Raw genomic sequence first — 27,201 nt, forward strand, 5'->3', positions numbered from 1 at the left:
CAGGATCCGCGCATGGCTTCCTCTTCAGCGCATCTGGGGGGTTCCTGATGAATTGCCAGTTTATTGCCCCTTAATTGGTCAACTTCTACTCCCCACCATTTCACTATGAATGAAAGAAAAATATTAACGGAAGGAAACTCCCCTCCCCCACAGGGAACAGAAGCATACTAATTATGGGACAATTTTTTAATTTTATTTATTATTGCATTTATATCTTGCCATTTTCCTCCAAGAAACCCAAGGCGGCGTACATAATCCTCCTCACAACAACCACCCTGTGAAGTGGGCTGGGCCGAGAGTCTGTGACTGGCCCAAAGTCACCCAGTGGGTTTCCATGGCTGAGTGGGGACCAGAACCCGGATCTCCCGACCCCCAGTCCAACGCTTTAGCCACCACGTCCTGGACCCTTTGCAGGCTGGTGGGCCGAGGTAGACCCTCAACAGAGCCGGGGCTGGCTGTGAGTGACCACCGCAGGGCTGCCTGGGCGAGCAGTTAGGGCCACGTTTCGGGCGGTGCAGCCTGAGGCGAGGGAAGAACAGAGCCCGCCTGGGCGGCTGAAACCGGCCGAGAGCTGAGCTGGGCCTCGCAGGGTGCTCATGGCTCGTCCCCTGCTTCAAGGGGAGGCTGCTGCCCGATGGGGGTAGGGTGACCCTATGAAAAGGAGGACAGGGCTCCTGCACCTTTAGCAGTTGCATAGAAAAGGGGATTTCAGCAGGTGCCATTTGTATATATGGGGAACCTGGTGAAATCCCCTCTTCATCACCACAGTTAAAGCTGCAGGAGCCCTGCCCTCTTTTAAATCTGGTCACTCCAGTATAGCTCCTGCAGCTTTAACTGCTGTGATGAAGAGGGAATTTCACCAGGTCCTCCATATATACAAATGACACCTGCTGAAATTCCCTTGTCTGTACAACTGCTAAAGGTGCAGGAGCCCGGTCCTCCTTTTCGTATGGTCACCCTAGATGGGGGCCCAGCCACGCGTGCCCGCCGGGACGGGGACGGAGGGGCCTGGGCAGCCCCGGCTCCGCAGAGGAAGGGAGGGAGGGAGGGGAGGAGAGAGCCTGCTTGCAATCTCCCCCCCCCCTCCACAGGAGACGGAGGCTGCGGGGCAGAGGCCTTTTTTGCACACGGGCGCCATCTGCGGCGGAAGGAAAGGCGACGTCAGGCGTCGGCGCGGAGCGCGGCTCCGAGCGCTTCCTGCAGGGGGCGCCGCCGCAGGAGGAGCCTCCCCTCAGCACTTCCGCGGCCAAGCATCGGGAAGGCGCCACCATAGAGAAGCCGCGAGGCAGAGCGCCGCCCTTCTACGTCCCTACCTTGGGGCCTCAAGCCGGAAGTCCGGGCTGCGCGTCGCTCTTCGGCTTGCCCCGCCTCTCCCCTCCCCCGAGACGACGCCGCGACGGAAGCGGGAAGGACGTGGCGCGAGGCAGCTCCAGCCGACAGGTGAGACGACGACGACGACGGCCCCCCGCCCCCTTCCCGGGAGGGGGGGAGGGAGGGAAGGAGGGGGCGCCTCCCCGCCCCCGCCCCCCCGAGCCCCCCCGAGCCACGGCCTGACCCCCCTCCTCCTCTTCCTCCTCCTGCCCAGGATGGTGACGGACGTGCAACTGGCCATCTTCGCCAACATGCTGGGCGTGTCGCTCTTCCTGCTCGTGGTCCTCTACCACTACGTGGCCGTCAACAACCCCAAGAAGCAGGAGTGACCGGGCCGGGGCCTCCGCCCGCCTCCCGCCCCCCCCGCAGGTAACGCCCGAGGCCCCTCCGGGACCCCCACCCCCGAGCTCCTCCTCCTCCGCGGCGGCGGCGGCCTCACCCCGTCCTCGTTTCCCTCCACAGAGCAGCGCCGGCGCGAGCGAAGCACGGATCTCCCCAGGCGGCCCCACGGACTACAATAAATGGCTTCTCAGCAGCCCGCGTGCACCGGGGCCTTCCTGTTTGCGATGCCGCAGGCACCGGGAGGGGAGGGGAGGGGAGGGGAAGTATTTTCTTGCCAAACCAAATTTATTAATTAGAAACCTGTTACAAGAAAACCTCGTTTCAAAAATAGTTTCCAACCGGTAACCAACTATGTACAGCTGCGGAAGTGTCCTCGGGGCGCCTTTGCCTGGCTGCGAATCACTTCCCCAAGACACTCCAGCCAGAGCCTTCCAGGGCCGCTGGTGGCGATGCCTGCTGCAAAGGAGAGGTCCCCCGGGTGGGGTGGGGGTCCCTGAAGGGTCCTGGGCAGTCGTCCCCTTGGCCTCCGGGAAGGCAGCCGGTGGGTCCTTGGTACAAAGCGGAGCAGCGGGAGACGGATCTGCAGGCACAGGGGAAAGGGCCACAGGGGATCTAGGCCCCCTTTAGGCCTTCAGTGTTCCGTGTAGCTGGATGCGGCCCTTTACTTTGGAAGATGGCCGAGAGCCATGGGCTACTGGGTCCTGAAGAGCAGTTTTGGTCTGAAAGGGCAGGGGGGACGGCTGGGTCGGGGGCTCGTCTGGTGCCAACAGGCAGCGGGGTTCAACCAGTCTCTTCCACGCCAAGGGCTGAGTCGGAGTCGGCTGGTTCCTGGCGTGCGATGGGGCGGCAGCACCCGAGAAGAAGCTGGATCGGGTTGGCCACAGCTGCTGGGGCCCCCCTGGCCAGTCAGGCCTCGGAGCAGAATGACAGGATCTTGTGGTAGGTGAGCTGGGGGGATTCTGCTCGCCCCGGGAGATGCTGCAACAGAGAGATCCGGCTCAAGAGACTGGAGAGGTCAACGGGGGCGCCGCTGCCCAAAGCATCAAGGGGGAGGGTGGGCGCTGCCTAGACCACGGTGGGGGCACTGCTGCTGCTGCGTCTCCTCCTCCTCCCTACAGGACAGGGGCTCAAGGGGAGGGCAGCGGTTAAGGCCTGCTGCAGCAGCTAGCTTTGCAAAGCTTCCCCCTCCCCATACCTCGTCCAGCAAAACTTTGGGAGGGTTACACAGAAAAAGCGGCTCTTCCCTCTGACCCGCTACCGTCAGCTCTGGGACTTCCAGTGGGAACTCTGTAGGCAGAAGAGACAGAAGAAGGCCACTCCCTGATGCGGGGAAGCGGGGGCTAGCTCCAGGGGCCTCTTTGGAAGCACGGTAGGCTCAGACACAGGGCAGCACCCGCCCGCCCATTCCTGGGCACCACTGCAAAAACCTACCTGGCAGGGAGCTCTGGGCTGAGGTGGTGTATTTCCACGCCTTGAGGGAGGAGTTATTGCTGCAGCTGTGAAGCCTGAGCAGGCGCTGGGGTTGTCCTGCTGGTCTCCTGCGGATGGGGATCCGGCTAGGCCGAGGCATCAGTAGCTCCAGGCTGTGGGCAGAGCAGAGGGCTGGAAACTGTGCCCAAAAGGCAGCTGGTTGCAAAGACCCTGGAAACCTGGGAAGGCTAAGAGAATGTCGGGCAGCACCAGGAGTGTGCACCCCTTGGGCAGGGGAATACTGCTCTCTAGCTGACAGGAGGCTGTTCCAACCCTGGTCCTTCCGTGCTGCCAGCTCCACTGAAAAGGGCGCACGTAGCTCCTCTCTCCACCCCTACGCTGCATAAGCCATGTCTGCTCTGCGCTTGCCACCGTTACCTGGGATTCTCTGATAGCTTCTCACTGCTCAGCCGCTTTGACAGGTTCTGCACAGAGAAAGGAACATCCATTGGGTCAGCGGGGCCTTCGTGCAAAGGCTGCCTGGTCTTTTTGAGCTAGCACAAGCAGAGACGTAGGTGTGGGGAAAACAGCAGGCAGCCCTTTCCTTGGGGGTGGGGTGAGGAAACCAATCCCCCCTCCCCGGTCACTTTGTGGTCGCAGAGGGTAGAATGAAGGTGGGTCAAGCAAAGGAACCTTTCTAGAACCTGGTAGTGCCAGGCCACTGCACATATTTTCTGCATCAGTCCCGCATTGGACTTTGACTCCTCGGGGAGAGCTGTAGCCCGTCCAGCAAATGAGAGGAATGGCTGCCTCTGCCAAATTCCACCACCACCACCGTTGCCCTTTACCTGCAGCACTGCTAGGCCACACGGTGGCTTCAGCTCCTTGTGGGGGCTCCCTGCCTCCTGCAGTCCATGGCAGACAGCTGCTACCGGGTTCGCCTTGGCAGCCACAAGTAGCCTGGAGCAGCCGGGCCCTGAGAGAGGGGCAGATCAGCGCCGGATGAGGGGCAGATCAGCGCCCTTGGAGGGGGAGGCGGGGCAGTGGCTCATGGCACGGCAGCTCAGGCTGGGCTCCCCAGGCTCTGATGCCTCTTCCGTTGGGGTCTGTTGCCGAAAATAGCCCAGCCTCACGCTACGGAGGAGACCGGTCCTGCTGTGCTTTGCCTGCCCTGCTCAGGCCTTCTGGAACGGTCCCTTCAAGCCCCAAACACCGCAGCCAGCCCCAGCTACCAACTCCAAGGTTTGCTTGGGGAGGGAACACGGAGCAATTCTGCTGGGGTATCGCTCGGCCCTAAGGGAGGCCTGGCCGTGCCCTCTGGGACGGAGAGTTTTCCACAATGGCATGCTGAGGGCAGAGAGCTGCTCCCATTGGGACACGCTAGCAAAACGTCATGGTCATCAGCTCCACCAAGGAAACGGTAGGGCCGGCAAAGGGGAGGCTGGCTGCACTGCGTCAGAGAGCAACGTCGAGTTTGGTGGAAGAGGCAAACGACAGAGCGAGACTTGCGTGCCTGTCAAGCCGGACCCCATGCGACGGTCCTCACGCAGCCATTGGCCATGGCCTTCCAGTCCACAGTTAGGCATACAAGCTCTTGCAGCTCACAGCCACACTTCGGTTCCTCCAAATCACGGCAAGAATCTCGGCCGCCACCCCACCCCCCAATACAGGCAGGGAGTGGGCGTGAACCTCCGTGGCCTCCACCCCAGTTCCTTAGCACCAGAGTGTTCTGCTCCCAGTACAGACAGGGGAGGAAAAGGTCTCAAAATAAGATTGGACAAGATAGTTAGCAGGTGAGCCACGATTCCAGACTACTCTTGTGCTCGCTGCGGTACCTGCCTGCAACATGCAGTGGCTTTACCAGCAGTCTCAGGCTGCAGCAGCCCGGCAGGAGGCTCTCTTGGCCATTCTGGTTGCTACCCAGGATTGCCCACCACGGCTGCCTGTGCCACTTTTGGCTTTCCCTTTCACAAAGCAGGGCGGCACACTTCAGATAAACTTTGGGAACCTTTTCTGCAGCCTAATCTGTGCTCAGGAGCTTTTCTGCTTTGTTTTTTTAAGACAAAGACTTAAAATGGAATCAGTTCCCTAGGGAGGCTGTGGGCTCTCCCACACTCGAGGCCTTCAAGAGGCAGCTGGACAACCACCTGTCAGGGATGCTTTAGGGTGGATTCCTGCATTGAGCAGGGGGTTGGACTCCATGGCCTTGTGGGCCCCTTCCAACTCTGCTATTCTATGATTCTATGAGCCTGGCAGTCCAGCTCAACCGAAGCTCCACACAGCAGGAGAGCTTCATAAGGAAACCCTTCCTTAAAAGTTAACAAAAACCCGGTCTCCTTGCTCAGCAGTCCAGCACGGCCAAGGCTTCTGGGCCACTCCCTGCAGCACCCATTTCTAACTGGTGTCCCTCAAAATCCTCTCCCCACCCACCCCAAATTAGAGTGCAGTGCTAGTCTTCCAGCTGCTGCCCGTTTGGGGAGGCCACAAAAACTCTCTTCTACCCCAGAGCCCCGACTAGTTGGGTACGAAGAGGAAATTCATGGCCTAACACAGAGGTCTGTGGAATAACCTACTATTAAAGCATCCCCCTGCTTTAGCCAGTCACTAGTTGATACATCAGTCGTAATGTTGAAGACAGAAGCATCGTTAGCATAGGATGGAAGAAATTAAAGGTTTTGAGCGTAACAAAGTAAATAGTTCGATTAAAAACAAGTCTGCTATACAAGCAAATATGGGATGCAGCCAGAAGCCTGAATTCTCGCAGAGATTTTGTCTTTAGAACTCTCCCTCTCCCAGTGTCACATTTTTGTGAGTACTTCAGTCTCCAAGGAAGGCTTAGAGAGCATTTGGTTTACAAATGAAGTGGAAGCTGCTTCTACATTGGGCGGTTCCGCTGGGACAGGTTAGGAAAGACGTTGGCCTGCTCCAGCCGGGCTCCTCCTATGTTCTACGTTTTGTATTGAATGGCGTAAAGGGCATCACTGTCGGCCTGGAAGCCGTGTGAGCCTGACAGGCAGAAGCAGCTTCTGTTACGTCATGGTCACGTTTAGAGCATCTCTCCTTGCAACAGCTGCAAAGAAAATGAGAACTCATTCGGTAGTCCTGATGCTGCGTCCTAAGTAAGAGACCGCAGATCTGAAGCCTTTGTAACAGTGCTTATAAGGCAGCACTTTGATCTTTTGTGATATGCCATTGTTTTAAATGTATTAACCAATCACTCCTGGGTGCGTAAGTGGAGACCTTGCAGGCTTCCTGGGGACCCGGCGGCTGCAGCCCGCAAGCTGAACAGGTGGAGCTCCCCTGGCAGCCCGTGAATCTACCGACACACTGGAAATCTTTGCCAGAGCACTAGGTGCTGGGTTTGTTGTAAGACACGCAGAGCTGCAGCCTTGGCCCAGTGGGAGCAGGAGCAGCAGGCGGCTGGCTGTGCCCCAGACCAAGCAGAGCAGCAGGGACGGTGCCAGCCCCCTCCCACAGTGATCAGGGCCACTGGTTTCAATAGGAAGGATCTCCCTGCCCACCGGGCCGAGGAGGAGGAGGAGGAGGACACTCCGAGGCAGGAAAGAAGGAAATGCTTTATGCTCAGGCTTGACCAGCCAAGCTGCAGCTGGCCAAAAGTTGCCATTTGCTGCCACTGCCGCCGCCACCACCTTGGCTACTCCATGGAGAACTGTCAGGAACAGGCCAACATTCCTGTTGCCATTAGCCCACAATAGGACAAAGCCAGCCCGTGGCTTCTGTTGCAGAGGAGGCCTCTGGCCAGGAGCGGGGTTGGGCGTGAGGGCCAGGCTGCAGTACGAACCTGTCATGTTGAGGCTGGCTGGGAGGGAGCAGGAGGCCAGCCTGGGAGGCAGCTGGAGGTGGGAGGCCGTCCTGGAGGAGGGGAGAGGGGGCGGCGCCTGGATGCTGCTCACCGCTGCTCGGAGCAAGGCCTGGTGCTGGTGGTGCCACTTCTCCTGGACCCGAGGCTCTAAGCAGGGGGAGGGACAAGCAAAGAGCCAGTGCTGCTGCTGCTGCTGCGGCTGCTGCCCGCCCCGCCCCCTCATCCTCCAGGGAAAGGGGTCCGTCCACCCCAGCCCCATCAGCCGGCTTGGCTCACGGAGGGCAGGTGATCCACAATCAGCCAAGGCCAACTCCAGGTGCATGAGAGTGGTGGTGTGGTATTGAATCAGGGGCGGGGGGGGGGGGGATTGTGGCGCCTGGAGGCTCACGGAAGTTCTGGGGGCCAGTTCTTTCTGGGGCAGAAAACGGGGAAATGTGGCAGCCAGGCCTGAAGGGCTGTCAAACAAAGCAACCTTCCCCAACGTGTTATGTTATGTTACGGATATTTTGGACGACAAATTCTCTCAGCCCCAGCCAGGGATGATAGGGATTGTAGTCAACGCATCCAGAGGCCACCATTGAACTGAGAGCCGAGCCGGCTCAGCTGAGACAATGGCCTGGCTCTCGGGGTGCCCCCCCAGTCCCTGCCAAACAGGCAGGAGGAAGACGGGTCTGGCAAGGGGGAGCGTTCCCTTTCTGGCTCCAGGGGTTCCTGCCCTGCTGGGCCCCCTTCCCCGCCCACAATCACAGCTGTAAGTCGGCGGCCCCCTTGGCAGCCTCTGGCAGGAAGAGGCCGCTCCCGAGGCACAAGTGCTGCCTTCCACCCATCCCCAACGTGGAGCCCCTGGCCACAGGGGCAAGGCCACCATGCCAAGCCCTGCCTGGGCCATGGGGAGCTTCTTGGGAGCCCCTCCAGGTGAGGAGGAGGAGCAGCAGCACTGAGGGGGCCCCAGAGGCACTCAGGAGAGGGCGCTGGGTCCAGGCTGATCCCTTGGAGCAGGAGGGGGTGACGCTGCTCTCCCTTGGCCTGGCCTCCAACCGCACAGGGCCGTGGGGGGCACACAATGGAGTAACGACACAGTCCCTGCTCTGAAGCCCCCCCGGGGGCAGGCGGGAGGCGGAGCTGGTAAGCGGCAGCAAAGCACGGCAGCAAGAGCACAGCTTTGTGTGGAGGGGCGGGAAAGGAGGCACCCCAAAGGCCTGTTCCAGGGGGCAGAATATCCCGTGTGTGTGTGTCTGTCGAGGAGCAACAGGGCCCTCTACACAAGCCTGGGCTGGACCGGGGGGGGGGGGGGGTCAGGTGAACAGAGGGGCGGCTTCCACAAGACGCTGGGGCTCCACTGAAGAGCATTTCATTTATTTCACACGAGAGAGAACGGAGGAGAGGCAGTGGCATTCGTTCAAGGCTGCTGCCTCTTTCGGCAGCTCATCCACTCCCAGATCCATCGGATCGCTCCCAGCAGAGCTCCGCCAGGCAGCTTACCTCGCACAAGCGCCAGCACCCTGGAGGAGCCTTTCGGAGGGTTCTGGCCCAGGCCCCCCATGGAGGCAGTGGGGTGGGGGCAGCTGAAGGTGAAGCTGGGGGAGGCCTGGGCCTGGGGGGAGGCCTGCTGGCTGCTGCTGCTGCTCCCGTTGCTGAAGCTCCTGGTCCGGCAGAGGGAGTTCTCCGAGCTGGAGGCCAAGACCCCGCTGGGAAGGAACGGGCAGGGAGAGCCTCAGGGGCTTTTGCTCCCGGCAGGCAAGGTCTGCTTCAAAGGCCGGACCTCTTCAAACTTTCAATGCAGCCTTGAAAGCCACCAACGCCACCCTCCTCAAATCCTAACCCTGAAGTGGGCGAAAAATCCCCAGGAACCGGCCTTCTACGGATCATAGTGCAGTAGAGTTGGAAGGGGCCGATAAGGCCATTGAGTCCAACCCCTCCCCCCCCCGGGGCTCAACAGAGTCAGACCCCGGGTCCATCTAGCCCCGTCCTGGCAGTACAGACTGGCAACAGCGGCTCTCCAGGGTTCCGCCCTAGCAGGAGAAGCCGGGGGTCGAACCTGGGCCCTGCTGCAGGCAAAGCATTTGCTCCGGCCCCTCCCATGGACCACACCACTCCCCTGCGGTCCCTCCACTGAGGGGCAGGCGCTGAGCCACCTTCAGCGCCGCAGGCAAGGGACACAGCAACAGGAGGAGGAGGAGGAGGAGGAGGGGCTCCCAAGCGTCTTCTGGGACAGACATCCAACTTCCCAGAGTCTGGCCCAGCCACAAAGGGACATGGGGGGGGGCTGTGCTCCAGCACCTGCCCCTCTTGCCGCCCCTGCAAGCCCTGGCTTTGCCCGCCCAGCCCAGCCCGCCCGCCCGCCACTCACTTGGCCCCCTTGGGCGGGGTCTTGGTTCCCTTCCTCCGGGAGCAGCCTGCCACGGCCCTCATGCTGCGCACGTGCTTCAGCATCCAGGCCCGCAGGTTACTAAGGCAACTGTGTTCAGAGAGGACAATCCGAGGCCAGGGGTTGCATTCAGCCATATCCAGCGCTGCGACGGCCAGGGCCCTTCCGACCTGCACGGGCGTGAAAAGATGTCAGGAGCCCCTGGGCACTAGGGCCTTACAAAAGGTGCACGCATTTGAAAATGTGGGGCGGGGCTTCTGGAGTCAGCAAAACCCCAAACCAGAGGGACTCCCCACAGCAGCTGCTGCTGCTGGTCCTGCCATCCCCAGGGGTCCCCAACAAGACAGAGAAGCAGCTTCTGAACCTGCCCCACGTGGGCTGACCGACCACGGAGAGAAGACAGGCAAGACTGCAATCATAGTGAGCACCCAGTTCCAAACACTGGCTGGATTCACACCACACAACCAACCATGGCTCAACAATAACCCACACTCGACCTTGGGTGTGGGTTGGCATGTTGGCCTGGTTTGCATGATCACCACCGCCCACCGTGGCTTTTTTTAATAATCAATTCTTTATTGTAAAATTTTAAAAAAACAAAACCAAAAAGCGGAAGGGAGGAAATGTAGCTAAATAGATTTGAAAATATCAACTTCAATGCATGTATATGAAATGTGTGTGTATGAAACTACAGCGAAGAATTATACATAAACGTCAACAAAAGCAGACCAAATATACAAATACGTGTCCATTTGCAAGTGGTGCCTCTACGCTACCAGTTCAAATGTTGAAAGGTCTTCAATACAGGGCACAACATTTATCCTTCAAATAATGAACTGCCCAGAGAGCTCCGGCTATTGGGTGGTATAGAAATGTAATAAATAAATAATGTAATATCAGTCTTTTAACTGTCAAAAAGGCAGTTAAAAAAACCCAACCCATAGGTTATTATTATTAGCCACAACAGCTCAGCCTCATCAGGGTCAGAAGTCATAAAATAGTAGCGTTGGAAGAGGGCCTCTAAGGCCATCGAGTCCAACCCCCTGCTCAGTGCAGGAATCCGCCTCAAAGCATCCCTGACAAACGGTTGTCCAGCTGCCTCTTGAAGGCCTCTAGTGTGGGAGAGCCCACCACCTCGATAGGTAACTGGTTCCATTGTCGTACTGCTCTAACAGTCAGGAAGATTTTCCTGATGTCCAGCTGGAAGCTGGCTTCCTTTAACTTGAGCCCGTTATTCCGTGTCCTGCACTCTGGGAGGATCGAGAAGAGATCCTGGCCCTCCTCTGTGTGACAACCTTTTAAGTATTTGAAGAGTGCTATCATGTCTCCCCTCCATCTTCTCTTCTCCAGGCTAAACATACTGTTGTTTTATACTTTGAATGTTTTTAATTTTTGTGAACCGCCCAGAGAGCTCCGGCTATTGGGCGGTATAGAAATGTAATAAATAAATAAATAAATAAATAAATATGCCCAGTTCTTTCAGTCTCTCTTCATAGGGCTTTGTTCCCAGACCCCTGATCATCCTGGTTGCCCTCCTCTGAACACGCTCCAGCTTGTCTGCATCCTTCCTGAATTGTGGAGCCCAGAACTGGACGCAATACTCTAGATGAGGCCTAACCAGGGCCAAATAGAGAGGAACCAGTACCTCACGTGATTTGGAAGCTATACTTCTATTAATGCAGCCCAAAATAGCATTTGCTTTTTTTGCAGCCATGTAGCACTGTTGGGTCATGTTTATGTTAAGTCATGGTGTCTGCCTCCTGCAGCTTGAATTTTGAAGACAGCCACTGGCACACGCCACAACCCACCATCGCTGCAGTGATCGTGTGAACCAGCCCATGGAATTGCAGCTAGGGCCAGCACAGCCCCCCATCCCATCCCACCAGCTCTTCTCAACAGCAGCAGTGGGGCCTTGAGTCCTCCCGGCCACATTGTCCTTACTTACTGACAAACGGAAGGCCGCCATGAAGAACCGTGATGGCAGGGCTTTCTCTGTAGCGGCCCCCACCCTCCGGAAAACCCTCCCTCGTGCAGTTCAGGAGGCGGAAAATGTAACATCCTTGAAATGCCTCCAGTAAACATGTCTTTTCACACAGTGTTTCCCTGGGCTGTAACTGCTGCTGGGTTTATTTTTGTGTTGTGAGGTATTGTTAAACTTTTTAAATCTTTATATTATGTTTTGGTTTGCTGTGAACAAATTAGTAAATAAATAATACTGTAAAGCTGAGCTCTTGTGTCCTTTCGGAAGGGAACGTGCCAGCGAAGCAACTGGGAGGGGCGGAAGCCTGTTGTGGTTCCTGGGGCCCTACGGTGGCTCAGGACACGGCCTTGCTTCAGCTTCTCCAGCCCAAGGTGGCCTGTTGGGCCAAAGACACATCTGCCTCTCGGAGCACAGACGGAACCCCGATCCGTCCCGTGGGAAGCAATCATTTGGAAGAGGCAAAGGAGCCGGGGGAGGCCGCTGGCAAGGGGGGGCAGCCCAGATGTGGGGCTTTGATGCAGCACACCAGTCACGTACTTGGAAAGCCCCCAAACCAAGCCCCAGTCCCCATGAGATGAATGACCCTGGACACGTTTCCTGGGTCTTGCTCCGCCTGGGCGGCAGAGGCTGCAGTCCACAGCCGTCCCTGGGCACCCAGGGAAGAGCCACGGCCCAGACGTACCACTGGGCCTGGAGAGCCCGAGCACGAGCGGCCCCTCTGCAGCTGCCCCCAAGACCCTCCGGGCCAACGGGCCTTCCCGGGGATCTCCACGCGATGCTTGCCCCTGAGGCCCTCCCAGGGCTGCCAAGAAAAGCCTGCAGTCCTGACCCAGAGCGCTGCTCTGTGGCTGCTTTCCTTCGGGGGGGGCCATCAGATGGGGGGGGGGGAGGTCCTGCTCTCCTCTGCATGGACTCCTGCGACTGACTGAACGAAGGGCCACGACAGCGCCGGGCCCTCCTCTTCCCACAGGCCGGCCGGAGCTTTCCTGGCGGGACCGGAACCTTTGCTCTGCAAAGGCCCAGGCTGCTCTGCAGCAGGCCATGGGGCTCAGGCATGGGTCAGCTAAGGATGGGGAGGAAGAGGCCCCATACCTGCTCAAACAGATCCACGGTGTATTTGGAGGGGAATGCTGGGAGAGGCGGAGGCGTTGCCCGCCCATTATCATGGCAGGCTGCTGGGACAGTATTGACGGAGCGCCCCGTGTTGTAGTTGCATTCCAGGGTGTAGCTAGAAAAGACGGGGTGGGGGGGAGGAGGAGGAAGGTGTTAGGCTACCAGCCCCGATGCAACTACCAGGACATACTAATAGTTGGGGGGGGGGGAGCCCACCGCTGCCCCTCCCAGACCAGGAAGACACGTGGCAGTAGTGGCAGCGGCAGCAGCCCAAGCCCCAGGGCGGGGCCCACCTGGCCAGCGCTCTGCCTCTGCTCACGTGTGGGCTGGGCAAGGCTCCCGCCAGCTCACCCCTAGGCCAGCATCAGCACCCTCCTTCCCCCTCCCTCCCGGCCAGCTGCATTTGCGCTCCACAGATCCTGCCGCAGTACGAGACGCTGCACGTTCTGCCGGGATCCCCCTCCGAGCAGCCCCCCAGCCTGCCCTGCGAGTGGGCTCAGCTTTCTGGCCCCGTCAGTCCACGGCCCGCTCTACGGCGTTCCTCCTCTCCAAGACCCTCTTAAGGAAGCAGAAGCTTTTACATTCTGAAGCTACTTAGAGGTGGGAGAGAGGAGGGCTTGGAAGGGGCGAGGGAAGGGGCGGAACCGCCGTGCGGCAGGAGCCCGCCGGGCCACAGACCTGTGAATGATGCCGGAGGCCTTGTAGATGGCCACGCGCCCACTGCCCTCCTTGGACTGCCCGTCCCGCTTGTCTTTGGCATACATGTTCTTCTCGGAGAAGTTGCAGCCCGTGAAATCAAAGTGGGCCGAGTTCAAGGAGATGAGCTTGGGGAACAGCATGTTTTCGACCTGCAAGAGCAACCAGAGAGCATTTCACAACTGCGCCACATGACGCTCACCTACTCCCGTGGGGATTTCAGGGTGACCCCTCAGACATTCAGGAATGTCGCAGACTGCTTTTGCCACGGCTTTTCCGGCTCTCTCGCTGGGACCCCGAAGTCCGCAGCTGCTGGGCCTCTTCCCCTGCTTCCCAAAGCTGCTGCTGTTTGGTGCGAGCTCCCAGCTCAGAGAACAGACAACCCGCTGTCAGGGGCGTGTCCAGCGGTTCGGGATGCGGCTGGCCGCCGTTTTGGGCACGTTTTGATTGTTTTTTGGTGTGCTTTGGCCCCAACCATGTGTATTTTTTTCTTAACACGAACATAGCAATGCGTAGGAACGAATCTTCGACACAGGCCCTCTCCCCTGTGTATTAGTGCTGGTGCGCATCTTGGAGGCGGTATTAAATATATATATATATATATATCTCCAGGGCTCCGGAACCACCTGCCCAGCCCCGCCCACTTCCCCAATACACTTTTGGAAGCGCAGGCCCTTCCGCAACAGCCCTCCTTTACTCCCGGGAAACTCTCCTCGCGTGCGCCCCGTGAGGGACGATCTCGAAAGCTGGAAACCCCGCCCCCGTCCCTCCCCCCCTCTCAAAAGGGCCCGGGGTCGCACTCCTGCCCGCCCACCTGGTGGTTCTCGTCCAGGATGTGGTTTCCGTACATGAAGCAGCCGCGCTTGGAGGCGTGTCCATGGAGATCGACGTAGTACGCCAGGCCGCTCTGCTGCGGGGGGACGGCCTGCGGGGCGGGCGGAGGGGGGCTCTCCGCTTCGCCCTCCCCGCTCTCAGAGGGCAGCGGTGTCTCTTCGGCGAGGATCCAGACGTCCTGGCCCTTGCTTCTCGGGGCCTCCGAGGGCGCAGGGCTCTGAGAGGAGAGCCGGCCGGCATGGCTGGGGCCGTTGCGGAGGTTGTTGGCTTTCTCCAGCTCGGAAAGGGGGGGCTCCTCCCGAGGCAGGCAGTTGTGGGCGGGACGCTGATTGACAGCTGCAGCGCTGAGAGGGGGGACATACGTCCGCCAGTCGGGGGAGCCGGGCTGGACGCGGCTGCGGACGTGGTGGTAGAGCAGGACAGCCTTGGCCCCGTACACGGCAGGATGCAGCTCCGCGTCGGGGCTCAGATACTGGCGGTTCAGGTTAACTCCCCGAGCGTCTGTCCTGTTGGGAGGAGAACCAGCCGTGCGATGAGGGCAAAGGCCCCTCCTTGCTGAAGACTGGGCGCTGGGGCCTCCGCAGAGGGCAGCTACGCAGGGGGAGGGGGCAGGTGCTACCAAGGCAGGGAGGGACTCTGCGGCCACTGCCATGGGCGGAGCCCTGCACGGCTGAGGCCCCACCCAACTCAAGTCTTTCTCCAGAGCCAGGAGGCTCCAGCAGCTCCTGCACCCCTCCAAACAAGGGTCTCGCTGGAGCCCGGAGGCCTTGCCCCAACGCGCCCAGCCAGGCCGCGGTCTCTTGCGCCTTGGCTGAGGCTCACGGACGTCGGAACCCTTGGAACCGCTTGCCGCTGTTCTGAGGGCAAGAGCAGCACTGCCGGGTGGACCAAAGGTGTGACGGCTGAAGAGGAAGACGGCCCCGAAGTCCGGAGGATCCCCAGGCGGGAGGCTCTCGCTCCGCCTCCGCGGCCCCCTCGCCTGCCGCAGAACGTCCCACCCCGCAGCCTGGCGCCCGAGGAGTCCGGGCTGCTCTGCCACGGCACTCACCGATAGTGCCCCCGCACCACCCCGTCCGGGTTCAGCATGGGGATGAGCTTGAAGACAAACATGCGGCGCAGCATCTGGGCCCGAGGGTCCTCCTCCCGCAGGATGAACTCCAGGAACCCATTGAAGACAAAGCTGGAAGGCGTTTCTCCAGGGTGGACCCGGCTGCTGAGAAAGAACACCTGGGCAGGGCGGGGGGTGAGGGGGGGAAGAGACGACAGCGTGCTCCAGCCCCGGACTCGTGCTTCCACAAGCTCCCAGGCAGGGGTCCCACGGGGCTGCCCACCCAGCGGGCTAGGACATTACAGACCATTTCTAGGCCCCTCCTGAACTAGCACAGGAGGCCCTCCTGTCTGCAGGCGCTTTGTCTTCTACAGACAGACCGCATAAGGAAAGGGGAGGAAGAGACAGAAGAAAGGGGGAAGCTGGAAGCCACGAGAGCCATTTTAAAACTGTGAGGTTTTCAAAGCTGTTTAAGGATGAGAAGAGATGGGTTTGTTGCCTAGAAGGAGGATACCAAAAGAACAGGAAAAGGTGAAGGAGGAGAAAGGGAGAGAAAAGGAAATAGAGAAAGAGCAGCTGAAGAACATAAATGCTGGAAGGACAAACTGAAAACACAGAGGGGAGGGCAGAGCCGAGGCAGAGCGGAACGGAGCGGGGGGGGGGGCGGCGGGAATTTAGAAGAGTGGGAGAGAATCAGTACGAGCTGCAAGTGAAGCACAGAGCAGCAAGATGGTGGAAGTCCGGGGTCACCTAGGAAGCGGCCTTATACGGCGGCGTCTCACTGCTCCATCTCGCCCAGTATGGCCAACACGGACTGGCTGCCATGGCTCTCCAGGGGGTCAGGCCCGGTCCCTTTCTCACCCTCCCCAGAGAGGCCACTGGGGATGGGAACCGGGTCCTTCTGCATGCGCAGCAGGGGCTCCCCCCGTCACTGAGCTACAGGTCACAGCACCCAGGGCGATGCAGGCCAGAGAAGGCCCCCTGCGCAGGTCCAAAGGGAGGCTTTGAGGCGGATTCCTGCACTGAGCAGGGGCTTGGATTCGATGGCCTTAGAGGCCCCTCCCAATGCTACTATCCGAGGAGTCTATGAAAGTCCCCGTCCTCCCCTGGAACCCAGATTCAGGGGCAGCCATGACCTCCTAGGCACCGTGGGCCCCGCCCTGAACAAGCCCCTGCCTGGGAGCCAGGCCTGCAGCCCCCCGGGACAGGGCGTCCTGCGCCTCACGGGCAGCGGCCCAACTCACTCTCTTGCCCACAAAGCGGTGTGGCCGGGGCGTGTTCTTGTCGGGGAAGAGCTTCTCCAAGCGGGCCTCCCGCTCCTCCTGCAGGCCGTGGCACGACGTGACGGTGAGCAGGTCCACGCGCAGCCTGTCCAGGGAATAGCACAGCAGCTCCCGATGGTAATAGATGGAATCCAGGCAGCTGGAGACAGAGAGAAGCAGCAGGCCCCATCAGCGCGGCCCCACCCCCACTCAAGGAGCGCTGCCCCCACCCCACCCCACCCCACCCCGCTCTGCCCAAGCCGCCCCCAGCACCTGCCTGCTCTTCTGCCTGGAAGGAAGGTCCCCCAAGAAGACTCTTCTCTTAAGGAGGGTGGGGGTGGGGAGAGGAAGGCGCTGCTACTCTCTCTTTGTGGCCAGCTGCCTTTCCCCTCCTTTGGTGGCCAGTCTATGATCCAACACCTCCCCCCCCCCAAATGCTCAAAGGCTCTTTGCTGGCTGACCGCCTATTCAGGACGGACCCATTGCAGCCTGGGCTCCTCCTCCTCCTCCTCCTCTCCCCGGCCCCAAGTGGGTGAAGAGGTGTAAGGAGGGACTTCCTGCTGGCCTTCGCTCCAACAAGCCCTGACTCCCAGTTGAGGATCGGCTCCTCCGAGGAGAGGAGCGCAGGAGTTGCCAGTCGGACCAGGGCAACGGTGTGAAGGAGGAACTGGGGCCCCCACCGCCCCCCAGCTCCCCCTCCCCCTTCAGAGGCATCGCCTGGGCCTGGCGAGGGAATCAAAGCCATCACTTACGGTGTCCCCCTGGGCGGGGCCTCCTCCTTTTTCCCTCTAGCGCGTCCTCCTCTAGGGCACTTTCTCGCTCTGTGGGTGGTGGAGCGCGGCTTCCCCTCCGCCTTTCTAGAGTCTGCGCCTGCCCTCCGACTAATTGTGCTACAATGTTGGACACTAGTTTAGATGGGCAAGGGAGGGGGGCTGGGTAAGTTGTTGTCCCTCCGAGGGCTACTCCAGACCATTCCCCACCCCTCCCCAGCACGGGTCCTCACGGGTTCAGGCTGCACATCGCAGATGCCCTGAGTGGCGGCAGGTAGCTCTCCTGCCCCCCAGCCCAGCTAGAGCAGCCCCAGGTGATGCTGCAGAGGCAGGGATGCTGCGGGGGGAGCGAGCGAGGGGTGGGAACCATGTCAGGGAGGGGTGGGAACTCTGAGGTCTGGGCCAGATCCGCACCAAGCAGGATAGGGCGCTACGAAAGCGGGGCGTAAGAGGCAGGAGCCACACAGCTGCTCAAGAGTGGCGTTGAAGGGCATGGACAACTGCTGGGCCCCCCCGGACACAGACCATACATGCCGCCTTCATGCCGCTATATCTTGCTTGGTGTCGATCTGGCCCTGGGCTTGCTGCCCCCTGAATCACGGCCGAAAGGGTGGCACAGAACCCTGCAGTGAGGGCAGCTGGCTCCATTCCCCTTCAGGCTCAGCAATCCCTCCTTCACGCAAGGCCCAATTAGCTGCAGGGATTCATTACCACAAGATGTGCCGGAGGCCGCTATTCTTAGAAGCTGCCTTCAGGGAGGTCTTTACCCTTGAAGTGCGAGAAATAAACAGAAGATCCGGGAGATGAGGGCCAGGAGCCACGAGAGACACCTGCTCACCGGAGGCAGAAGGCGGCCATGTGCCGGGTGCCGCAGGGCCAGGGGGCCTCCGCTGGGCCTGGCTTCCCCAGGAGCGTTTCTGGAGAGCCAGGGGTGGATCAGAGAGGCCTTGGATCAGGCCCAGAGTGGCAGCGTTCACAATGCCTGACCTCGCCGAGAGCAAGAGGCAATGGTGGGCAAGAGCCCCCCCCCCCAGCTCTTCCCCACATTTCCTGGCTCCTCTGGAAACAAGTCAAACGGTCAGGTATTTATGTCATTAAAAAAAAAAAAACATCCCACCTTCTGGCCTAAAATGTATCCAAATCAGCTTACAGCAAAAGGGTCAATTCAAAACCCAGTAAAACAAACTTAAAATAACAGCCAACAAAGAACGAACCAACACAATGGAAATCAACGCAAAGGAGAAGAACAAAACACCTTCTTTCCCCCAAACAGGAACAGGCAGGTTTTCACACCCCGGTGGGAAGTTGGGCGGAAAAGGGGCCCGACGGACCTGTTGGGGAACGGAATCCCGCAGCCCGGGTGCAGCGGCCTCAGCGCAAAGGGCGGCACGTGGCCCACGCTGCGGAAGGGGGCCTCTTGCACCGAGGAGCAGCTCTGGAGCCCCCAAGGCATGCGGGGGGGGGGGGGGGTCTCACGGCGCCCTGGCCGGGGGCTGCTGTGCACCTAAGAGGGCCGACGGCTCTGCCGCTAGACCTCTGGGCCCAGCTCGTCACCCACCCTGCTGAGCACTGAGTAGCCCTCCAGAGCTAAAGGCCCCTCCCTCCACGCTTCCCCAGGGCAAACGGGCTGCAGCTCAGCAGTCGAACTCTGCGTGCAGAAGGGAAGCCTCCCCCCGCCCGAGACCCTGGAGAGGCCCTGCCAGGCAGGGTGGGCCAGCCTTCCCCCACCTGCTGCCCCCCAGATGGGTTGGACTACAAGCCCTGGGCCAGCTGGGGGATGCTGGGAGTTGCAGTCCAACACACATGGAAGGCCCCCGGGGGTTGGGGGAGAGGCTGGCGTAGGGAATGCTGAGCTACATGGACCCGTAGTAGCGTGGCTCAGTGCAAGGCCGCTTCCGGAGTTCCCAGGAGATATGTGAGCCACACCCGCGCAGCCGGGGGCTCCTTCCCATGGGGACGCTGCTGGCCCTGCTTGCTCACTGGCGTTGGAGCCCCAGCGAGGAGGCCGGGCGCACGGCAAGGCTCCCGGCCTTGGAGGAGCACCCCCACCCCACCCCAAAACCTAGCAGGGTTCAAGTGCTGCTCCGAGGAGGTGGATCAGGCCAGGGAGTCAGGCCTCTGCTCCCTTTGGGAATCCTGGGGATGCCACCCAAAAGGCCCTGGCGCTAGGTGGGCGGCTGCTTATCTGAGCCACGTGGGACCCCTGGCGCTGCCTTGCACCCATCGGCGGCTCCATGACGCTCCCTGGAGACACACGATCCGAGGGACTGGCTCAACGGCACGCAAGGTGGGCTGGACCGTGGGTGGGGTGGGCTCAGGTGAGCTGAGGGGCAGCTTCCACAAGACGCTGGGGCTCCACTGCAGAGCACTTTTATTTCACGCGAGAGAAAGGAGGAGAAGGAGCCCCCTCCCCACAAGCCAGTCTGTGCAGGACCACAGCTTACCAGGGCAGGCCCCCCCCAGCAGTGAGAACGTGGCACGGGAGGCCGGGGGTGGGTGGGCGTCAGAGCACGCTCTGCTGGGGGCACCAAGGGAAGCCACTTCCGCCTCCCCTCATGACCGAGCTGCCTTCACAGGGCCCCAGGAGCCAGGCCAGGATTTGCATGCCAAAAGTTGTACAAATAACTATCGTTGGCAAAAGCAACCAATTGTAGAACCTCAAAGAGTGACACCTTTATTATGGCAGAAGGTTTTGAAGACGATCTATTATGGCAGAATTACCGAGTTAGTCTCTCGGGTACCACAAGCCACGGCACCGCTGCGGCTGCAACAGGCAAACAGGCCAGCCCCTCTGGAAACTGTAGAAATGGCAACGCGTGTCTCATTCGTTCCCCTCGCTGGACCCAGAAGAATGAAATAACTACTGCTACGCTTTTGAACATCCCCCTTTCGGGCAAAGTTCTGGAGGGGGCAGTGATCCGAGTGCTGTTGGAGGACACCAAAGATCTCGGCCAGGGACAGGCACCCTTTATGGGCCTGCAGGCACATGTGGCAATTTAAGGCACTGCCCCAAGCACCCTCACAAAATGGCTGCCACGGGAGGCACAACAGTCTCACAACAGAGAAGTGACCAGCCCCAAAGCCTGAGAAAAGGCAGAGCCGGGGTCGGAGCCCCAACACACCAACAGGCGCCTTTGAACTCAGGTGCTGCTGCCCACAGAAACCTGTTTCACAGGCGGCAAACTGCTCTGCCAGTCAAACCATTTCCCCACCATCTCTTTTATTCGCTCACTCTGCATCACGACTCACTCACTTGCTCTCTGTCTGGCTCACTATCCACAGGTATATAAGAACATTAGTGGCAGGGGTGTGCAAGGAGGGGGGGGGAGGGCCCCTCGGAGGTCCTTGCTGGCTTGGATCCAGAAAGCAGCACGGCGGTGGGGGGAGGAGGGCACTTGAGGTGTGAGCTGTGGAGGCCTGCAAGGCTCCTTGCGATCCCCCGTGACAGCATCCCAGAGTTTGGAGGGAGCTGTCCTCCGTATGCGGCTGACACCCACCTCGCTCGCTCTTTGTCGGGGGAGCCTGGGCAGCTGCTGACCCCGAAGCGAAGTCCTAACAAGACAGAGGCACTGTGGGGAGGTGGTCCCCAGGTCTAGGACGTCGGCGTGCAGCCTGTTCCGGATGCAGCTGTGCTCGCCTTGAAGGAGCAGGAGTGCGCTCGGATCCAACATGGTCATCCGAGGCCCAGAGCACCTTTGACCAGCTTCAGATGGTTCGTCAGCATCAAGCTTTCCTGGATAGGGAGAGCCTGGCAACCGTGTCCCAGGCTCTGGTGGCCTTCAGCGTGGATTGCTGTCCTACGAGGTATGTGGGGCTGCCCTTGAAAAGGGCATGGAAGCTCCAGCTAGTACAGAGTTCAGCTGCTAGGCTTCCAGCCGGTTGCCTCGGTGGAGCCACATCACACCAGCTCAGAACAAGCTCCCTCGGTTGCCTATTTACTGAGCCCAATTCAAGGTACCGGGGCTGACCTTCGGAGCCCCAGATTCCTTGGGACCCAAATAGCAGAAGGAGTCTATCCTTCTGATTGAGGGGAGACATGAGAGCACTCTTCAAATACTTAAAAGGTTGTCGCACAGAGGAGGGCTGGGATCTCTTCTTGACCCTCCCAGAGTGCAGGACACGGAATAACGGGCTCAAGTTAAAGGAAGCCAGATTCCAGCTAGACATCAGGAAAAACTTCCTAACTGTTAGAGCAGTACGACCACGGAATCAGTGACCTAGGGAGGTTGTGGGCTCTCCCACACTAGAAGCCTTCAAGAGGCAGCTGGACAACCCTCTGTCAGGGATGCTTTAGGGTGGATTCCTGCATTGAGCAGGGGGTTGGACTCGATGGCCTTGTAGGCCCCTTCCAACTCTGCTATTCTATGATTCCGTAGCAACCGGCCCAAGGGCTCCAACCACGAGAGCAGGCCCTTCTCTGGGTCCCAATTCTAAGGAAAGAGCCTTCATTAACCACAAAAAGTGGGCCTTAACTGAGGAGGTGCCCCATCCCTGGAGAATCCTCCCACCGGGGGTGGGGGGGCACACACCTGCTACCAACTGCCCTGGAATCCTCTTTTGGACGAACGCACCGTCTCTACATTCTTAAATCCATCCCAGGGTGCTGCTGCCAAGCCAGGGCTTCCCAGCGTAGGGGCAACACGCCCCTCATGCCTGGGCCCCCCGACCCAGCCGAGGCCATGGGGCCGGCTAGCAGCGGAGGGGCGGCAGAGTAGACGGCGGCCAGAGGCCGGGCTCACCTGCTAGGAGAGAGGTGCCTGCACTCGGCGAAGTGGGCGTCCAGCTGCGCCAGCATGTCCTGGCACTCGGTGTAGGAGAACGGGTAGCAGAAGGCGAAGTAGGTGGTGGCACCTCGGCAGTCCAGGAAGCGGTGCACGAAGGAGAGGACAAACTGGGCCTCCACCATCTGCGCAAGGAGGGAAAGGGAAGAGCTGGCGCTGAGCGGTCCAGGCTGCCCGAAGCGCTGCACCGGGGGAACGGGCGCAAGCACACACACACACACACACACACACACACGCTGCTTCGAGCTGCCTGCTGTGGCTCTGGGTGGGGCGGACGAGCCCTTGTCCCCTGCCTGGATTGGACCCCTAGCCCTAGGAAGCTCACCGCCTCCCACCAGCTTCGCCTTCTCTTAGCGCTCCAGCCCTCAACCCGTCCCTTTGTGGCCACGGCATAAAATCCATCACCAAATCCTTCCAGGTGCCAAGAGCTCACTCCACTGGAGTCCATCCAAGGGACCAGGGCTGGAAGAGTGCTGACGCTGGCAAATTGCCAAGCCCCTCCCCCCTCCCCCGGTAAACCCGGAAGCAGCATCTCTCTGCCCCAGACACCTGGAAGGGGATCGACAGCCACAACCCTCCAGCTGCCAGTTCAGAGCAAATCCTACAAGGCTGCTGAGAAGGCACCTGCTGGTTCCTGTGCCTCCAAAGGCCTCCGCGCTCTACCCTCCCTCCCTCCTCGTCTTGCATTATTATTATTATTATTATTATTATTATTATTATTATTATTATTATTATTATTTGCATTTGTATACCTCCCCATAGCTGAAGCTCTCTGGGCGGTTCACATAAGATAGATAGAAGGGAGCAGGCAGCCACAGCAGGGCAGAGCTAAAGGGGCTTGGAAAAACTCTAGAAGACGCAGGCCTTGCGCTGGCAGCACGCGTGTGTTTTCTTACATGATCAATGTAGAGAAGAAAAACAAAAGCATGTGCCTGAACAGAATGGCCTGAGCACAAACCAAGCCGGCACTAGCTCAGGGCCAAGGGGACAGGCTGCGTTCAGACGACACGATAAGCAACGGGGGAGTGTGTATAAAGAGTCCATCGTCCACTGTGTTGCTTACTGTGTCGTTGGGGGGTGGGGGCGGGGACACAATGGGCTACGCCATTTTTCCCCATTTAAGCCACAGAGAAAAACAATGGGCCGCTCCGTTGCTTATCCAGAGACCCACTGATTAAAATGTCCTGTGGCGGGCTCCGTTGCACGTACCGCGTGTTATTTCCATTGGCCATAGAGTTCTCTGGCAGGAGCAGCCAAAAGCGGCCTGGCCGCTCCTGTACAGCCGGCAGAACTTGCAATGCATGATGGGATAGGGCTGGGAGGGCTGAGGGAGGAGCACCAGCCGCCTGGAAGGATGACGGGACTTTCAGCTGCGCGACGGTGTGTGTGTGTGCAATGTGCCGTGTGGGGAACACCGGCAACGTGACACACGGTGAGTTGCCTATTCCCTCCCCCACCCCCTGCTTAAATTTTCATCCGCCCTACTCTGTCCTATCCCTTAGGACTATGGAAGAAGAGTTCTAACCAGGAACCTACCAAGCAGAAGCATCCCCGGACTCATGTTTGCAAGCTGGATAGCGCCAGCAGGCCTGGCTCCTCCCTTCCCCTGCCATCCACAGCCAGCCCTAAGCCAGTCTTGGCTGGGACCCATCTGCATTCCCATCGACACCGCCCATCTTAAGGAAGCCACGCAGGTACCTCAAAGGCAGGCCGCTCACGGACGCGCTCCCAGCGGGGCCTTGCAGGCACCGTCTTGACCAAGGGAGCCATCCCCTGCGAGTAGAGCTTGGTCTGCTTGTTCATGTTGACAATGTGGATCTTGACCAGCTTGCCTGGAACTCCCCCCTTCACGCTAAAGTAAAACCAGGACCTGGGAAGGGAAGAAGACAGTGGGGAGGAGAGAGGAGGGTTACACAGAACTCCAGTCATCCATCAGCTGATGCTCCCCAGGCCATCTGCCCTCGCCTACCCAGAGAGACCAGGCAGATGGGCAATCGAGAAACCACAAATGCTTTGCATCCTACCACCACCACCACACACACCTGCTCTCATGCCAGGACAGCTTCCCTCCATCACTACCCGCCCCTGACAAAGTGCGCCCCAGAAGACCAGGAAGGCCTCCTTCATAGCACAAATAAACCAAGGGTAACAATGGGGGACTGAGGTAGGAATTCCTTGCATCGGTGTTCACTGCAGAGGATGCAGGACAGATGCCTGAACTGATGCTTTCAGGAAGGGAGTCTGAGGAACTGCGGCAAACAGAGGTGACAAAAGACTTTACCTGTTCCCATTCTCATATTCGGTGTCTCCACAGTCCGGCTTGGTCCACACATTGAACTCATAGTCCGCAGCAGGGAGGGAGCTGCCAAACCCCACTGAGGCAGCCAAGGTGGTGGTGGTGCTGCTACTGCCGCCGCCGCCACCGTTCCCAGTGCTGTCGCCATCACCCTCCTGGTGTTCCACCTTCTCCACGTGAGCCAAATTCCCAGAGTCAAACTTGGAGCTGAACAAGAGGCCGCCGCAGCGTATCTCCATCGTAACCTCGCTGGCAGCAAAGTGGTTTCATCCTCCTCTCTGCAACAGGTTGTTCGGAGGCCTCCCTACAGAGCAGAACGGAACAGTCATGTTTTGTACCCACAATTCCTCCCCTCCATGTTGAGGAGGAAATCCAGCTTCCCTGTTTTGCTGGTGGAGAAGGATGGCACACAAGAGTGTAAGCCAAGAGTAACGTACAAGTCCATTTCTGGTCTTGGCATATTCCAGCATCCTTCCTCTTCCCCTGCCTGCCTGCCTGAACTGTCTATCTGGAGCACTTTATGAGCCGAGCAGCAAGCAATCTCCCTGAAGTAAGCCTCTGTCAACACTTGCTGGGGAACATGTGTGGGAAGGTGCTGTTGCACCGTGTCTGGCTTGTGGGTCCTTGGTGGACAGCTGGTTGGCCACTGTGTGAACTGAGTGCTGGACTAGATGGACCCTTGGTCTGATCCAGCCTCAGGGCTGCTCTTATAGTCTTAAGTCTTACCTAAACACACTAAGAGACACAACTGAAAAATCTCAACGGATTGCTTTGAAGCTTTACAATCACAATGGCATAAAAATGAACATGGAACCCTGAAGTATTTGAAGAGTGCTGTCATGTCTCCCCTCCATCTTCTCTTCTCCAGGCTGAACATGCCCAGTTCTTTCAGTCTCTCTTCATAGGGCTTTGTTTCCAGACCCCTGATCATCCTGGTTGCTCTCTTTTCTTTTTCTTTTCTTTTCTTAAGAAGGGCCCTCAGGCTGGACGAGAGCGAGGGTCCATCCAGTCCAGCACTCTGTTCACACAGTGGCCAACCAGCCATCGGCCGGGGACCAACAAGGCAGGACATGGTGCAATAGCACCCTCCTGCCCATGTTCCCCAGCAACTCTCTTCCCTGTGAAGCTCCTATATAGGAGCCATTGTTTGGGAGAACATGTCTGAGGCCTTGCAATGGAGACTGCTTTCCATTCAAGCAGGGCAACCGGTATCCCCTCACCACTGGCTTTTAAGACCTGGGGGGGGGGGGCAGGCAGGCAGAATTGTAACGGCACGTCCAGCGCGAGGCTTCTTGAACTGGCCTGTGCTCGCCACTGTGCCGTCATCAGGGGCAGCTGTAACTCTGGTTGAATCTCTGACCGACCCTCATGTCGAAGGCTGAAAGAAGGCTGCCAGGCAGAGACCACTAGGACTTGGCACAGGGCCCGGACCGAAGGGCTGCCCAGGCACCTCTGCCTTTGCAAACCTCCCTCCTTTGAGGGGTCCTGCAAGAAGCCCTCCCTGTCCGCTCGCCCATAGAGACGGGAGCGAGCAGAGCCAGCATGCGGGGAAACGGGGGTCCTCCAGCCATCTGCGTGGGGGCTGGTGCTTTAAAAGTCGCTCACAAATTATCTGGGGTTTATGCGGGAGCAGGAATTGTCCGGGTAAGGAGATGACAGCCAATTTTTAAAAGGGTGGAAACCAAAAAGGAACGCAAAGAGCTCCAAAGCGACCTCCCAACTCTCAAAAGGCATAAAGACATCCCACCTCCGCATATAGATGGAGAGGCTTTGAACTTGCTGCAACTAATCAGGAAAGAGGCCGTCATGTTGACGCTCGACAAAAGAGCAGCTCCGCGTGCAGCGAAGGAGGGGAGGAGGCGCCTCCCGCGCCGGGGCGGGGGGGGGGCTTAGGCGAAGGGGGGTGAGGCCGAGATGCCCGGAGCCAGACGCGGACACAAGGCGCAGAACCGCGCTTGGAAGTGGTCGCGGGGGGGGGACGCGGGGGGGGCACAAGTACGGCAAACCGACCCACAGTCGTCGTACTACGTAGAGCTCAGGTCATCCCACCCCCCACCCCAAAAGGCCCTGCAGGATCTGAAAAGGGCGCAGAAAGGGGCCGCCGCCGAAATCACCGGGGGGGAGAGGGGAGGGGGGAGGAAGCGACGCCCCTCCGAGCAGCGGAGCCGGTCTAGCGTGGAGCCAAGGGCGGCGTGGAGCGGCAGGGAGGGCCGCCCTCTCCCCACCTGAGACCCACAGGGACAGGGAGCCTCTCAGGGCTGCTCGCTGGGGGGAGGGGAGGGGACGGGAGGCTGATCCGGGGGGGGGGCGCAAGGCCTTGGCTCGCCGCCGCTGAGGGCCGCCCGGACCCTCCCTCACGCGGGGCTCGAGCACCTCTGGCGCCGACTTCTTGCCCCCTCCAGGCCCTGAAGCGGGGGGGGGGGGGAGTGAGGGGGCGGGGCCACCGGCCCGGACACGCCCCGTCATTACCTATATTTGCATACAAGCCTGGCGCGCGGGCGCGGGCGGGAGGGGCGGACGCGGCTGTCGCCTCCCTCCCCAAACCCTGCCACCCCCCCCCCCCCCCGCTTCAAGCCCACAAACCTGCTGCTGCTCTGCTGCCGCCGCCGCCGCCAGGGGCCCCGGGCCAGCCCAACCCTACCCTCGCCCCGCTACCCAGGCAACAACAAGGCGGCGGCTCACTGGCCAGAGCTCACCCGCTATAGCAAGCCGGCCCGCCATTGGTCTGCTGGCCTCTCCATAGCAACGCGACGCACCATTGGCTGGCCGCGTCCCTTCCATGGAGACGCGACCGTTTGGTCGCCATGGAACCAGGCGGGGGCGGGGGCGGCCCACGGGGGCGGAGCCGCGGGTTGAAAGCGCCTCGCGGCCGCCCCCTGCTGGCTGGCGGAGCCTCCGACAGCCCTCCCGGAGACAGGAAAGGCCCCTCCCCCCCGCCTTGTAATCTCGCGTCACTCTCGGCACCGCCGGCCGGGCTGGAAGAGGGTAGCTCGTACTCTGCACATGCCCGGGGGCGTGGGGGGCGCTCGCTGCCTGCCTGCCCGCCCGCCCCAGGAGGAGGCGGAGAGTGCCGACATGTCAGGCTGGCCCTCCTGGAAGGCTCTGG

General features: G+C 59.8%; 2 protein-coding genes across 5 annotated transcripts; one reads left to right on the forward strand and one right to left on the reverse strand.

The window, feature by feature from the left end:
- Positions 1–1,333: 1,333 nt before the first annotated feature.
- Positions 1,334–2,027, forward strand: OST4 (oligosaccharyltransferase complex subunit 4, non-catalytic). The gene is made up of 3 exons (XM_063123711.1): positions 1,334–1,440; positions 1,586–1,740; positions 1,836–2,027. Exon 2 carries the CDS (start codon positions 1,587–1,589, stop codon positions 1,698–1,700), a length of 114 nt encoding a protein of 37 aa, XP_062979781.1. The 5' UTR covers positions 1,334–1,440; position 1,586; the 3' UTR covers positions 1,701–1,740; positions 1,836–2,027.
- On the reverse strand, positions 1,990–26,731 carry AGBL5 (AGBL carboxypeptidase 5). 4 transcript variants are annotated; one of them, XM_063123676.1, is made up of 18 exons: positions 26,679–26,731; positions 24,081–24,399; positions 23,498–23,669; positions 21,758–21,924; positions 17,001–17,138; positions 16,231–16,408; positions 14,987–15,165; positions 13,919–14,444; positions 13,087–13,256; positions 12,388–12,523; positions 9,297–9,484; positions 8,429–8,634; positions 6,926–7,093; positions 3,972–4,099; positions 3,562–3,608; positions 3,145–3,296; positions 2,909–3,000; positions 1,990–2,691 (listed from the first exon to the last, which is right to left on the reverse strand). In XM_063123676.1, exons 2-18 carry the CDS (start codon positions 24,332–24,334, stop codon positions 2,620–2,622), a joined length of 2,973 nt encoding a protein of 990 aa, XP_062979746.1. In that variant the 5' UTR covers positions 24,335–24,399; positions 26,679–26,731; the 3' UTR covers positions 1,990–2,619. The 4 variants fall into 4 exon arrangements, with proteins under 4 accessions (XP_062979746.1, XP_062979748.1, XP_062979747.1 ...); XM_063123678.1 differs by lacking the exon at positions 17,001–17,138 and adding an exon at positions 17,730–17,786; XM_063123677.1 differs by lacking the exon at positions 26,679–26,731 and adding an exon at positions 25,843–25,921.
- Between the last annotated feature and the right edge of the window lie 470 nt (positions 26,732–27,201).

This window comes from Elgaria multicarinata, chromosome 4 (genome assembly GCF_023053635.1).
Source record: "Elgaria multicarinata webbii isolate HBS135686 ecotype San Diego chromosome 4, rElgMul1.1.pri, whole genome shotgun sequence".
Lineage (NCBI taxonomy): Eukaryota > Metazoa > Chordata > Lepidosauria > Squamata > Anguidae > Elgaria > Elgaria multicarinata.